This window comes from Oreochromis niloticus, linkage group LG3, assembly GCF_001858045.2.
Source record: "Oreochromis niloticus isolate F11D_XX linkage group LG3, O_niloticus_UMD_NMBU, whole genome shotgun sequence".
Lineage (NCBI taxonomy): Eukaryota > Metazoa > Chordata > Actinopteri > Cichliformes > Cichlidae > Oreochromis > Oreochromis niloticus.
In genome coordinates, this window is record NC_031967.2 from 44612784 (window position 1) to 44627153 (window position 14370).

General features: G+C 49.8%; 1 protein-coding gene across 1 annotated transcript; it reads left to right on the plus strand.

Annotated features, from left to right (window-relative positions):
* Positions 1-2271: 2271 nt before the first annotated feature.
* Positions 2272-6945, plus strand: LOC112845635 (skin secretory protein xP2-like). Its single transcript, XM_025905052.1, has 4 exons — positions 2272-2295; positions 4741-5947; positions 6001-6293; positions 6358-6945. The coding sequence occupies exons 2-4, from the start codon at positions 4996-4998 to the stop codon at positions 6943-6945; spliced, it is 1833 nt and encodes a 610-aa protein (XP_025760837.1). The 5' UTR covers positions 2272-2295; positions 4741-4995.
* The last annotated feature ends 7425 nt before the right edge of the window (positions 6946-14370 follow it).

Genomic DNA, 14370 nt, shown 5'->3' on the forward strand with positions numbered 1-14370 from the left:
GTTATTTGAGTTAATATAGCCTTTCTTTCAGCTTGAAGCACTCTGGCCAGTCATCTCGATTTCTGGCATTAACAAAGCATTTTCACCCAGAGAACTGCCCCTCACGGGATGGTTTCCCCTTTTCAGACTATTCTCTGTAAACCCTAGAGATAGCTGGGTGGAAAAGTCCAAGCTCATCAGCAGTTTCTGAAATACTCCGACCAGCCCACCTTACACCAACAGCTATCACATGTTCAAACACCCATTTTCTGATGCATTGTTTAAAGATCAGCATGTTGTTTCGATTATGTCTACATGGCTAAATGTACAGAGTTGCTGCCATGTAACTGATTGTTAGGTATTTATTAGGGGTGCAACGATACTCGTATCAATATTGAACCGTTCGATACAGTGCTTTCGGTTCGGTATGCATATGTATCGAACAATACAAAATTTTTAATTTATTTTATCAACTTTTCTTCTGACGATGCTGTCTGTGTTGAGAGCTCAGTGGATCTGCGTTCGACTACTCCGCCTAGGCTGCACTGTCGAGCGCAGATCCACTGAGCGCAGCGCAAGCTAGCAAGACAGAAGCTAAGCTCGTTGCAACATGGCAAATTGAACCTCCCCCACCCTCATTCAGATCTGGCCTTTGGAACTATTTTGGTCTTCATGTGAAGTATGACCCTGATGGTAAGCGCGTCATGGACAAAAGTAAAACAGTATGTCGGATGTGCCACGCAATGCTCAATTACATGGGTGGGAACTACTGCGTTAGCGCAGTTTGCTCGTTAACGTGTTGATGCTGTCCAGCCCCACGCACGGGGCGATCCGCTGAGCTCGTTAACGGAGATTTGCCGTGTTGTGGCGTTAACGTCATTTCAGATTAACGCTGACAGCACCAGTGGGAACACAGTGAATATGACTGCACATTTACGCCAACATCATCCTAGTGCAAAGACAAGTGGAAGCAGACAAAAACAACAAGCACACATGCTACAAACTTTACCCGAGTCATTTAGACAGCCTTTAGCACATGATTCTCCTTATGGGGACCTGATATGTTTAATATGCTGCTGAGAATATAGCCCAGAAGAAGCGTATAGTATAGCTTTTATTTTGGAAAGAGCCATTTCTCTGTAATAAACTCTCTTTTCCAAAGATGAGTGATTTCTCGATCAGATAGATTAATTTTTTTATTACTTTGTTGTTTCAGCAACATTAAATTTAAAAACTGTACTTTTAAGTTAAAATATATATTTATAATTTTAATAAATGACAAATTAAAAAAGCATGAACATTTTTTTGTATCGAATAAATATCGAACCGTGACACCAAAGTATCGAACCGAACCAAACCGTGAATTTTGTGTATCGTTGCACCCCTAGTATTTATGTTAATGCACAGCTGGAGAGGTGTTCAACTTTGTTCTTCCTCTTGCCCTCATATTGTTTCCATTGTTGGCATCCACGCTCAACTGGCCCTCGCTGGCTTGTGATTATATCAATTAAATTTCATCATGAGCAACAAGACTGAGAACATTTGAGTTGTTAACAACTGAGGTCTGTGCTGTAGTTGAATCTAACTCCTGCCTTCCTGTGATCACCACTGTGTATCACATGCTTTCAAAATATTTACTGATTCAACGAAATCACATTGGAGAGGGTGGATTTGGTTTACAAAATTCACTTGTTTTTACAATTCAGAAAAACCGAAAAGACATTAAAGGAAAGTGAAGTAAAGTAAGATATATGTAGACCCAATCCTATATGCTGTAATTCCAGTGTATCCAGTTTAAGCTCTTGTTCCTTTTTGGTCACAGAACTAGTCTGTTGCCCAAATTTGATAAAAAAGTAACAAGAACCACCCTTGACCACTGTGGAAAATATAAATTTTAACAGCATCTCAGTAAAGGCCATGTTAGCCCAGCCGCAGATAAAATGTGCAAATTCATAGGTTATTATTAGAAGTGATCTGCTTGTAACAGCACAAGTGCCTGCACAGAGTATTAGAACGTGACAGTTAAGAACAAGATGTACCCAGGATGTACAAAATATGTGTTTTTTTCCCCACAGCAAGAACAACAGGAAACAGCTGGGGTGAAGGGCAGCTGAGACAGCTTTTAAAGTGTTATAGAAGAATACCATAAAAGGAGTCGTATCTAACTGTCACTAACTGTAACTGATGCATGTTATTTTATCTGCTTACGCATGAAGGGGCGTGAACCCTGACATACAAAACAGCGTATTGAAGTGCTTCCTCTTTGAGATCTACCGTGCTACCTTGAGAGCAGCATCGTGTACATCTTCCACATATGTGAGTTTTGCTCCTAATAAATGATTGTTTGCTTTGGACTCTTGAGTATTGGTGATTTTTCTCAGCCCAACATCTAAGAATTTTGGGACACCACCCTAGGGGACATCTCCCATTTTGACGGTGGGACTTGCTGGCCATACTTGGCACAGATGTTTCTATATACTGCGCCGGCCACTTGCTTATACTACACAGTATACAGATGTTTCTGTATACTGTGTACTGTCCACTTGATTATGGCGTTCCACCCTACTGTTATGTGCTGGATTAACTTAGGGGCATCTTTACACAGCCTGTACCTGGGATCTTAGCTGGTGTGGTAGTCCCCAGCCTCTACGCATCTTTTGCTGAGAGCTGATTCTGACTCTGATTGCTCCTGTGCAGCCATGATTAGTGCTTCTGTGTTATCTTTCAGTTCTTGCCTAACCCTCTGCAGGTACTTGGTGGTTGCAGCTTTCCTAGCAGCCTCTTCATGGTTCACATTTGCCTGTGTGATTCCCAGAGGGTAGGTATCCATAGCTAGTCTTATCAGTGATCTGAATGAGGGGGTTCACACCTATGTAGAACAGCAGTGGGGACAGAGCACCTCATTGGTAGATCCCGCACTTAATGGTGACTTGTGCTATGGCCTCTAGTGTTATCACTACACGACACCACGGTTCTTCATTCACTGATGGATTTATTCTTCCGTCACACTTCTCCTCCGAAACACCATAAAATCCACCGTCAAACTGTCATTACATAAAAGTACACAATGACCAAACATAAATATTACAAATAAACATTTAAACCCAAGTTAACAAATACGCGATAAACAAACACAGTTAACATACCTCGCTGGCTGCACGTAACCGTGAGGGAATGAGTCCGCTTCAGGAACAAAAACTTAACGAAAATAATTCCCAATTTCTTCTTCTTCTTCGCAGCTTTCTTTTAATTTAAAACTGCTTATTTATTCCTTCTTCTGACTTAGTTAACTTATAGCTTAGCTTCTTTGCACATGCTTTTTGACTTCCCTTTACGTCACTTAAAGGGGCCTGTGTGCAACACAGAATGAACCTTAGTTCCTACCCCAAAAGAAACAACAATAAATAAAGGAAATAAATACCATACATGAACACAATAAATTAAACAAACTGACATAATTTACATTTATGGCAGTTAAAAGTGTTGTACACTATATCTGCATTTAGTTCCTGATAAAGTCTTTTAGGGTCTTGTTGATCTTTTAGAGTTCTAGACATTCCAGGATCCAGGTGTGGAGCATTGAGTCATAGGCCTTGTTGTACTCAATCCAGGAGGTGGGCAGGGTGGTCATTCTGGCCTTGCAGTCTCGAGAGGCTCTGTCTACCAGTGGCCCCTTTGGTTTTTTTCGACATTTCTTTCCTGTGCCCCACTCATGTATTGAGACATTTGCCTATTCATCTTAACCACTATGATGCCTGACTCAAGCCTCCATCTGGTATTGAGGCAGGTTATTGGCCGCTAGTTGGATGGGACCAGGCCTTCTGGGGGTCCTTGGGGATCAGGACTGTCCGGCCTTCAGTTAGCCATTCTGGGTGTCTCTCGTCAACTAGCAGCTGGTTCATTTGTACAGCCATATGCTCATGGAGTGTGTGAACCATGTTGGGGCCTGGTGCTGTCCAACTCGTCATGCTGGAGACCCTTTCTTGGATGTCTGCTACTGTGATGGTTACTGTACCCTGCTCAGAGAGGTTGCTGTGGTCTGCTCTTAGACCCACCAGCCACTGAGCATTGCTGTTATGGGCTGCATCCCATATGCTCTTCCAGCATTGCTCCATCTCCAGCCTTGGCAGTGCTTCCCCTGCCACTGAGAGTATTCCTGGATGGTTCTGTGGAGAACAGCTTGTTCCTTCTCCTGCCTATTGCTTGGGTAAACCTTTTCACGTGGCTGGCCAAGGCTGTGAGTGTTTGCTTGTCAGTTTCTTCACCTTCTTCATCACAACTTCTGCAGCTGCGATAGTTTCATTCTCTGGTACAACTCACAAATGTGTGCTTTAATATAAAAGCTGGAGAGGAAATTACATTGTATTACACTCATTTAGAAGGCCTTCATTGTCACGGACCCGGTTCCGGGGACTCGGGGTCCGTGAACAGTGTGGACCTTTATTATTATTATTGGATGTATGTTTGCGGTACTGTGCTCTTGTGTTCCATGCTGTTGTGTGTTTGTGTGTGTGTGGCTGGAGGATGAAGGATAGCCACCTGCAGGCCTTATGGGTGTGGCCCTGCTAGCTGCCGGTCACGCCCAGGTTTTCACACACCTGCTTCTGATCAGGCTCGTCGGGGGAGCTACATAACAGAGCGATGGAGGTTCCTCCGGCGCAGGATCGTTGAGTTAGACTCCATGTCAGTGTTTAAAGTGCTGTTTAGTGCATGCCTGCCAGAGTTGGTGCCATAACGGCTGCATCTGTTGTTTTTCCTCAGGAGGAGAGCGGAATACAGGACTGCAGGACGCACAAGGGTGTGCGTAAGCACAGGGGCAGAGAGCACGGGATACCAGCACGTAGGAGAAGACACGTCACGGGAGTCAAGGGAGCACTCTGGAGACTTATTGTGTGGTGTACATTAACCTCACTGTAAATAAATGCACTGCTCATTCCACTAAGTCCAGCGTTTGGGTCCTATCTCCTACATTCCCCACGGTCTGCCTGCCAGACCGTGACAGAACAATCCTGCCAGATGGACCCAGCGGACTTTTCGGAGAGGTTCAAGAGGGAGGTGACAGACAAAGTAAATCATCTGTGTGACCTGTGGCTGGCAGTGCACGCGGAGGGTCTACGTTGCGCCGTGGAGAAGCGGTTGCAGGAAACACTGACTTGTTTTCCCTGGGTGTTGGACAATCTTTTTCCGACTGTGGCGGATTTCCTGCTCAACACCCTTCACCTCCACTTTCCGGTCCAGGCTGCCCCCCCACTCGGCCAGTCTGAGGTTCATCAGCTTGACACGCCAGCCCCGACGTCTACCCAGAAACGACGTTCGCGCCGCCGGCGTTCCTCTCCGCAGCCGACTTCCCGGACATCTCTAGAGCCGGCTGTGGTGAGTAATAAGGACACTTTATCATTTCCCTCACCATCTGTTTTTGTGTCTGCAGTGGACGATCATGTTGCTGTAAGCCAGAGTACAGCGCAGCTAACATCACCTCGGGCTGAGGTCTCCATACCACTTGTGGCTTCACCATCTGCCGTGGCTGTTCCACCTTTCTCTCATCTGCTTGCAACCACCTTTCTGCCATCTTCCTCACCACCTGCTGCGACACTGACCGGACCTGCTCAGCCCGAGCCGGAGGAGCTCGCGTTGCCCGAGCAGGAGCTCAGCGCACTGGAGGAGCTCGTGCTGCCCGAGCCAGCGCCGCTAGCTGAGGAGCGGGGCGAGCGGGAGGAGCTCAGCGAGCCGGAGGAGCTCGCGCCGCCAGCTGGGGAGCCAGCGCCGCAGCAGCTAAGCGAGCCACCTTATACTCCACCCGCGGCTACCGCATTACCATCTTCGCCTCCGGATCAACCATCTGTAGCCACACCGCAGCCGGGGAGCAGCTCGGCGTGCCGGAGGAGCTCGCGTCACCAGCTGAGGAGCCCGTGCCGCTGCTGGAGGAGCTCAGCGAGCAGGAGCCGGGGCTGGAGCCCTGCGAGCCGGAGCAGGAGCTCGGAGAGCAGGAGCTTGGAGAGCGGGAGGAGCCCGCACCGCCAGCTGCGGAGCTCGGAGAGCAGGAGCTCGGAGAGCGGGAGGAGCCCGCACCGCCAGCTGGGGAGCTCGGAGAGCAGGAGCTCGGAGAGCGGGAGGAGCCCGCACCGCCTGCTGCGGAGCTCGGAGAGCAGGAGCTCGGAGAGCGGGAGGAGCCCGCACCGCCAGCTGCGGAGCTCAGCGAGCCGGAGCAGGAGCAGCTCAGCGAGCCACCAGCTGAGGAGCCAGCGCTGCTGCTGGAGGAGCTCAACGAGCCGGAGGGACCGGTGTTGCTAGCAGAGGAGCCCGTGATGCCAGCGGTAGACCTCAGCAAGCCGGAGGGACCTCCACGTGTAGCGCGCCTTCCACGCCATCCACGTGTAGCGCGCCCTCCACGCCATCCACGTCCAGCGCGCCCTCCACGCCATCCACGTCCAGCGCGCCCTCCACGCCATCCACGTCCAGCGCGTCCACGTCGGCGACCAGCGCTTCACAGGGCATGTGACACTCCTCGCTGTTGCTCATCGGAGCAAGGACGCCACCGCCACTGGACCCGGGGCAAGCCGCCGGAGGAGCAGCAGCGCCGCCGCCGCCGTCATTGGACCCGGGGCAAGCCGCCGGAGGAGCAGCAGCGCCGCCGCCACTGGACCCGGGACAAACCGCCGGAGGAGCAGCAGCGCCGCCGCCGCCGCCACTGGACCCGGGCAAGCCGCCGGAGGAGCAGCAGCGCCGCCGCCGCCGCCACTGGACCCAGGGCAAGCCGCCGGAGGAGCAGCAGCGCCGCCGCCGCCGCCACTGGACCCAGGGCAAGCCGCCGGAACCGTTTCGCCGCTGCTACCGGACCTGTGGCAGGCCACCGGAGCTGCAGCTCTGCCGCCACTGGATCAGTGGCAGGCCCCCAGAACCTTTTTGCTGCTGCTGCCGGACCCATGGCCGTCCGCCGGAGCTGCAACGTGGCCGTCATTGCACTAGAGGTAGGCCCCCTGAACTGTTTTGCCGCCACTGCCTAACCCACAGCGGGTCCAGCTTGTCTTGCCGTCCTGCGGGTCGGCCGCCAGAACTGTGTTTGCTGCCACCGCACCGGGGGATTGGACTATTGAACTGTGTTTTTCTTTTGTTGCTTTGTGGTGGCTGTTTAGCGGAGAGGCTTTGGGGCCCTCCGTCCTGGACCCCCACCGCCCGCCCTGGGTTGGTTGTACTGTGGTTTTTGTGTTTTTGTGTTAGGGTCGTCGGGAGTCGACCCTTAGAGGGGGGGTACTGTCACAGACCCGGTTCCGGGGACTCGGGGTCCGTGAACAGTGTGGACCTTTATTATTATTATTATTGGATGCATGTTTGCGGTACTGTGCTCTTGTGTTCCATGCTGTTGTGTGTTCGTGTGTGTGTGGCTGGAGGATGAAGGACAGCCACCTGCAGGCCTTATGGGTGTGGCCCTGCTAGCTGCCGGTCACGCCCAGGTTTTCACACACCTGCTTCCGATCAGGCTCGTCGGGGGAGCTACATAACAGAGCGATGGAGGTTCCTCCGGCGCAGGATCGTTGAGTTAGACTCCATGTCAGTGTTTAAAGTGCTGTTTAGTGCATGCCTGCCAGAGTTGGTGCCATAACGGCTGCATCTGTTGTTTTTCCTCAGGAGGAGAGCGGAATACAGGACTGCAGGACGCACAAGGGTGTGCGTAGGCACAGGGGCAGAGAGCACGGGATACCAGCACGTAGGAGAAGACACGTCACGGGAGTCAAGGGAGCACTCTGGAGACTTATTGTGTGGTGTACATTAACCTCACTGTAAATAAATGCACTGCTCATTCCACTAAGTCCAGCGTTTGGGTCCTATCTCCTACATTCCCCACGGTCTGCCTGCCAGACCGTGACATTCATTTGGCCAGGAAAAATAGTTTTTGTTGTTTGTAAACAAAAAAAAAAAAACAAAAAAAAAAAAGCCCTATATTCCACCATGCCCCAAAACATTACTATTCATCACTGATAGAGGGAAAACAGGAACAACCCTAGGTTTCTTTTTAGCTTTGGCCAAGATTGAGATTTTACAGGTTAATTCCAGAGCTCTCTAATCAGTCACGATGTTTTATTGGGGTGTCATGACCAAATGCTTAGGGATAAGCTATAGCTAAATGACACTGGTTCAATTATTCAACAACTCAGTCCAACTAATTCCTTAGCTGTGTTACACACCGGCCTGGGGGGCTGGAGTGCAACACAAGAAAAATAATAAAAAGAAGTAAATCACACAGCCACAGCTTTACAATGACTAGTCGTTTTATTAACTTGACAGGTAGAGAGCGTCAGGGTGGGCATGGCCAAAACAACAAACAAAACACACTGGAAATGAATCAGAACTAACTTACCTATAGTGAGTCAACCCCAAAAGAAAATACAAACCTCTAACCTGTCTCCCTACCCGAAACAGGAGAAAAAGATTGTAAAAGAAATGGCTTCCCACCCCTACAGCTACCATGTCCAGATAAACGACTCTCTACACTGTTTTTACTGCAGCCTAGCTCTGTCACACGGCACGAAGGGCCCCAAACGCGCAGCTCACTGGAAACAGGAAGTAGGAGGAGGCTGCTGGCCCAGTCAGGTCCCAATTTGTAGCTGGCCTCATTCCCTCTTCCACCAATGGTCAGCCTCCACCTGGAAACTTACATAACACAGACATCACAGAGTACAAACAATGCCCCCACATGGTGTGGCAAGTAACAGCACCACACGGCAACAATGACCTGGGTCATAACACCCCCCTATCTAAAATCAAGCATCTCCACCCTTTAAGAGATGCTGAATCTAGGTCTCTACTCAGGATAGTGCATCGGCCACAATATTATCAGCCCCTCGGAGATGATGAATGTCAATGTTAAAGTCCTGCAGCAACAAGGACCATCGCATGAGGCGCTGGTTGTTATTTTGCATGCGAGAAAGGAAGACCAGGGGATTGTGGTCAGTATAAACAACAGTTGGTGCGGGGCTGGAACTGACATACACTTCAAAATGTTGGAGGGCCAAAAGTAACGCTAGAGTCTCATTCTCAATTGTACTATAATTCATCTGATGCTTATTGAACTTTTTTGAGAAGTAGCACACTGGGTGATCAATTCCCCGGTCATCCTCCTGCAAAAGTACAGCACCTGCACCATAAGCACTGGCATCCACCTCTAACTTGAACGCGCGAGTAAAATCAGGGGCACCTAACACTGGGGCACTGCACAACAGGGCTTTGGCTGAGTCAAATGCTTCCTGACAGTCAGAGTTCCACAAAAAGAGGTGTGACGGACTTGTCAACGCAGTCAAGGGAGTAACCACTGTGGCAAAATTTTTGCAGAACCCACGGTAGTAGCCGCACATACCCAGAAAACGGCGAAGTTGATGCCATGTTGTTGGTACTGGGAAATCCAAAATGGCCTGGACTTTGGCCGTGAGAGGGCGTACCTGCCCCGTCCCACCTGTTTCCCCAGATAGGTAACCACAGCTTTGCCGAACTCGCACTTGGCAAGATTCACTGTCAAACAGGCATCCTTCAACCGGGCAAAAACTTCCCGCAGCGTGTCCATGTGCTCTGGCCATGTTGGTGAATAAACTACAATATCATCTAAGTAAACCTCACAGCCACGGACACCCAATAGCACCGTATTCATCAGTCTTTGGAACGTGGCAGGAGCATTTCTTAACCCAAACGGCATCACAGTATATTGCAGGAAGTGGTCTGGTGTCACAAAAGCAGAGATCTCAGCCGCCCGTTGTCAAAGGGGCACCTGCCAATAACCTTTCAAAAGATCCAGCTTTGTGACAAATCTGGCTGAACCCACCCTATCTACGCAGTCATCCATACGTGGGAGCGGAAAAGAGTCTGGTTTAGTGACGGCATTTACTTTGCGGTAATCATTACAGAAGCGTGGAGTTTGGTCAGATTTAGGCACCAAAAGGGTAGGTGAACTCCAGGGGCTGAAGCTAGGGACCGCAAAACCATTCTCCAGCAAGTATTCCACCTCCTTCTTCATAACAGCCCGATTTACTGGGTTGACCCGGTAGGCATGCTGCTTAATGGGCCTGTGGTCACCAACATCTATATCATGCTCAAGCACGGTGGTTTGAGTTGGTTTGTCACTAAAAAGCATGGTATGGCCACAAATCAGACTATATATGTCCTGTTTGAGGGGCTCATCCAAGTAAAACAAATGAGCCTTAAGATCCTCCAGGATTTTAGAATTCTCTAAGCGTGCCCCAGAACTTGGTCCCTGGTGCTCATGCAACCCATCCACCTCAGGTTGGTAGGAGGGTGATCCCACCGTCACAACAGGGGAGCCCATGTCGGTATGACTCTTTTCACGGACCACATATTTCTTTAACATGTTGATGTGACAGACCCGGGACTTTTTCCGCCTATCTGGGGTTTTAATCAGATAATCTGTGTCACTGATTTGGCGCTCAACCTCATAAGGACCACTGAAGCGAGCTTGAAGACATGAACCCACGACTGGTAGGAAAACCAAAACATGCTCACCAGGCAGAAAGGTACGCTTGAGGGTTTTCCTATCATACCTCTCCTTCATATTACTCTGGGCATTAGAAAGCGAGCTACGTGCCAACTCACACACAGCGTGCAACCTCTCCCTAAACGAACTCACATAATCAAGTACATTGTGCGCGGGTCTCGGCTGGTCTGCAAGCTAAAACCCAGGGACTCTTGTGTGGCTTCTCGAATGGCAAACAGCAACAATGGCAGGCCCACATCCCATTCTGCATCAGTTTCAACACAGTACTTCCGCAACATGGCCTTTAGAGTCTGGTGGAATCGCTCCAATGCCCCCTGAGTTTCTGGGTGATAAGCACTAGACACCCGGTGCTTAACAGACAGTTCAGACATAACTTGAGCAAAAACCCTAGACAGGAAATTAGATCCCTGGTCGGTTTGAATGTGTTTCGGTAACCCAAATGTAGAAAAAAACTGAACTAGTGCTTTCACAACGACCTTTGCCCTGAGCGATCGCAGGGGAATAGCTTCTGGAAACCGTGTAGCCGCACACATTATGGTAAGTACATACTGGTAACCTGCCTTGGTCTTCGGCAAGGGCCCTACACAGTCCACTATGACATGTTCGAAGGGCTCACCTATTGCAGGGATAGGATGTAAAGGGGCAGGAGGGATGACCTGATTGGGCTTGCCAGACACCTGACAAACATGACAGGACCGACAATAAAGAGCCACATCAGATTTAAGCCCTGGCCAAAAAAAAATAGCGGAGCACTCTGTCATACGTTTTTCTAATCTCTAAGTGGCCTGACAGATGATGCTCATGGGCAAGACTCAAAACCTGGGGTCGGTACTCCGTCGGCACCACAACCTGAGTGACCACATCACCCTCTAACCCAGACACCGGAGTCCACTTGCGCAACAGAACCCCGTGGTCAAATTGGTAGGACGCAGGACCAGGTACAGCCACCTGCTGCAAGGCAGCAGATCGGCAGGCAGACAAAGTATCATCAGACTGTTGAGCCTCAACGAGCTGCTCCCTGTTCACCGCCAAACACAAGTCCTCTGATACTACACTAAAAACCTTAGATTTCTCATTGTCTACCTCCGGGGAAGGGCTATTATGTGAGTCAGAACCATCCAAGAACGTCTCAGATATGTCCACCACGTCACTAAGGAGACGAGCCTGAGCACGTGTAACCACACATGCTGGGAAAACTGTGGAGTCACCAAGTCCAGAAGAGGTATGACACAAAATATCCGGATTAGGACATTCAGTGACTTCAGGAGTGGCCGGAAACACCTTTCCCCCAGCCAAGTCGTTTCCCAGAATAAGATCAATGCCTTCAATTGGCAGCTGATCTTGCACCCCCACCCGCACTATGCCCGATACAAAGGGCGAGGTCAGGGTAACAGTATGAAGCGGCATGCGCAAAATACTCATCTTAATTCCCCACACCAACAAATCAGAGCCACAATACGACTGCTGAGAGAAAGGCACAATTCCACGCCGCGCTACGGAATGCTTTGCCCCCGTATCCCTTAATATGGTGATTGGAACCTGGTCCGCGGCATCACCAGACAGTGACAAAGAACCCACAGAGACAAAAGGTCTGAACACCTCATCTATCGCCACCGGAAAAACCCCATCTGGCACTGGCCCAGGGCGGTCCACAGTAGAACAACACTGCACCGGCCCCACCCCAGATGTGGTTTTAGTCTGCGATACCTCCTTTGTCCTTAGCACTGGACAAAAAGCAATGAGGTGACCGAGCTCATGACAATAGAAACACCTGCGGTCCCCACCCGCCACCGTAGGACTACGCCGTGAAAACGGGGGAGATTGTGCCCCTCCCACCCCAGGCAAAACTCTAGGGCCCCGACGCGGCGGAGGCGAAAAACCACTCTTGTGAGTCAAGGCAAACTCATCCGCCAGGACTGCTGCCTTTGCAAGGGAGTCAACTTTCTGTTCGTCTAAATAGACAACAACCCGCTCTGGCAGGCACCCCTTAAAGTCCTCCAACAGCATCAATTCCCTCAACTGTGCAAACTCCTTAACCTTGCTAGCCTGACACCACTTATCAAAAAGCAGACCTTTCTCACGCGCGAACTCCACATAAGTCTGGTTAGCCCCTCTCTCACACTGCCGAAATTTCTGACGGTACGCTTCTGGCACCAACTCAAAAGCACGCAACACAGCACCCTTAACAACATCATAATCCAAACTGTCAGCTGCCGAGAGACTAGCACACACCTCCTGAGCCCTACCCACCAGCCGACACTGCAGCAGCAAGGCCCAGACCTCCTCCGGCCATTTCAACGCAGTAGCAACACGCTCAAAAGCAGCAAAGAACGAATCCACCTCAGACTCACTAAAGGGTGGCACCAATTTAATGTGCTTACCCACATCAAAATCTTGATGCGGAGCCTGGGTGAGACCAGGAGTGGGTGGTGCAGGGGTAGGGCTACGTGGCGGAGGCTGGCGTTCTAGCTCTAGCGCTCTCACCCGAAGGTGCATCGCCTCCATCTCCAACTTGCGACTACCCAACTCCACCTCCTTAATGCGGAGCATCAGCTGGAGCTCCTCAGCTGACGTCCCCACCATAGGAATAGGAGGAGCCACAGAAGAGGTTACAGGAGGAGTAGGGGAAAGAGCAGATAAAGGAGCTAGCGGCTCCACAGCAGCCTCGCCCGCCCCACCTGCAACTGCCACACCCGCCAACAGGCCCCGCTCACCTAAGGCCTCAGCGATAAGCCGCCGCAATTCGTCCTTCTTCACCACCACTGGAGCATGCACATCAAAATGGCTGGCAAGAAGCAGCAAATCCTCCTTCCTACACCTGTTCAACTGCTGCAAGGTAGGAGCCTTAGCGAACTTATCCAAATCAAACTCCATTTGCGGCCAACAACACAAACCAGCCACCAAACAATAGACACACAAAGCAACAAACACCCACACGCCTACACGAACCCCACAAAACACAAACGGGCAAGGACGAGCCCCCAATTATGTTACACACTGGGCTGGGGGGCTGGAGTGCAACACAAGAAAAATAATAAAAAGAAGTAAATCACACAGCCACAGCTTTACAATGACTAGTCGTTTTATTAACTTGACAGGTAGAGAGCGTCAGGGTGGGCATGGCCAAAACAACAAACAAAACACACTGGAAATGAATCAGAACTAACTTACCTATAGTGAGTCAACCCCAAAAGAAAATACAAACCTCTAACCTGTCTCCCTACCCGAAACAGGAGAAAAAGGTTGTAAAAGAAATGGCTTCCCACCCCTACAGCTACCATGTCCAGATAAACGACTCTCTACACTGTTTTTACTGCAGCCTAGCTCTGTCACACGGCACGAAGGGCCCCAAACGCGCAGCTCACTGGAAACAGGAAGTAGGAGGAGGCTGCCGGCCCAGTCAGGTCCCAATTTGTAGCTGGCCTCATTCCCTCTTCCACCAATGGTCAGCCTCCACCTGGAAACTTACATAACACAGACATCACAGAGTACAAACAATGCCCCCACATGGTGTGGCAAGTAACAGCACCACACGGCAACAATGACCTGGGTCATAACAGCTGTGAATAATGACACAAACAATAAATGTGTCATATGCTTATAACGATGTTCTTCATTATGAGACCAATTTAGACCATTGCTTTTTGCCATTTGTTCGAAAGCATACAGATAGCTAGGAGCATACTGAAGTCAGTTCAATTTATGTTTTTACTGCCTATCTTATAGAATAGTTTTAGATGCTTAAACTCATTATTATTGTATAATCAATGAGTCAGTAACCTTAGTAACACTTTGGGGAAATAGCAGCTTTTAAGAACACTATTCAAAACAAAAGCTGATACTTTGTTTCACAACAGTTATCATTTAATCACTAACACATCTTTTTAAAGTGT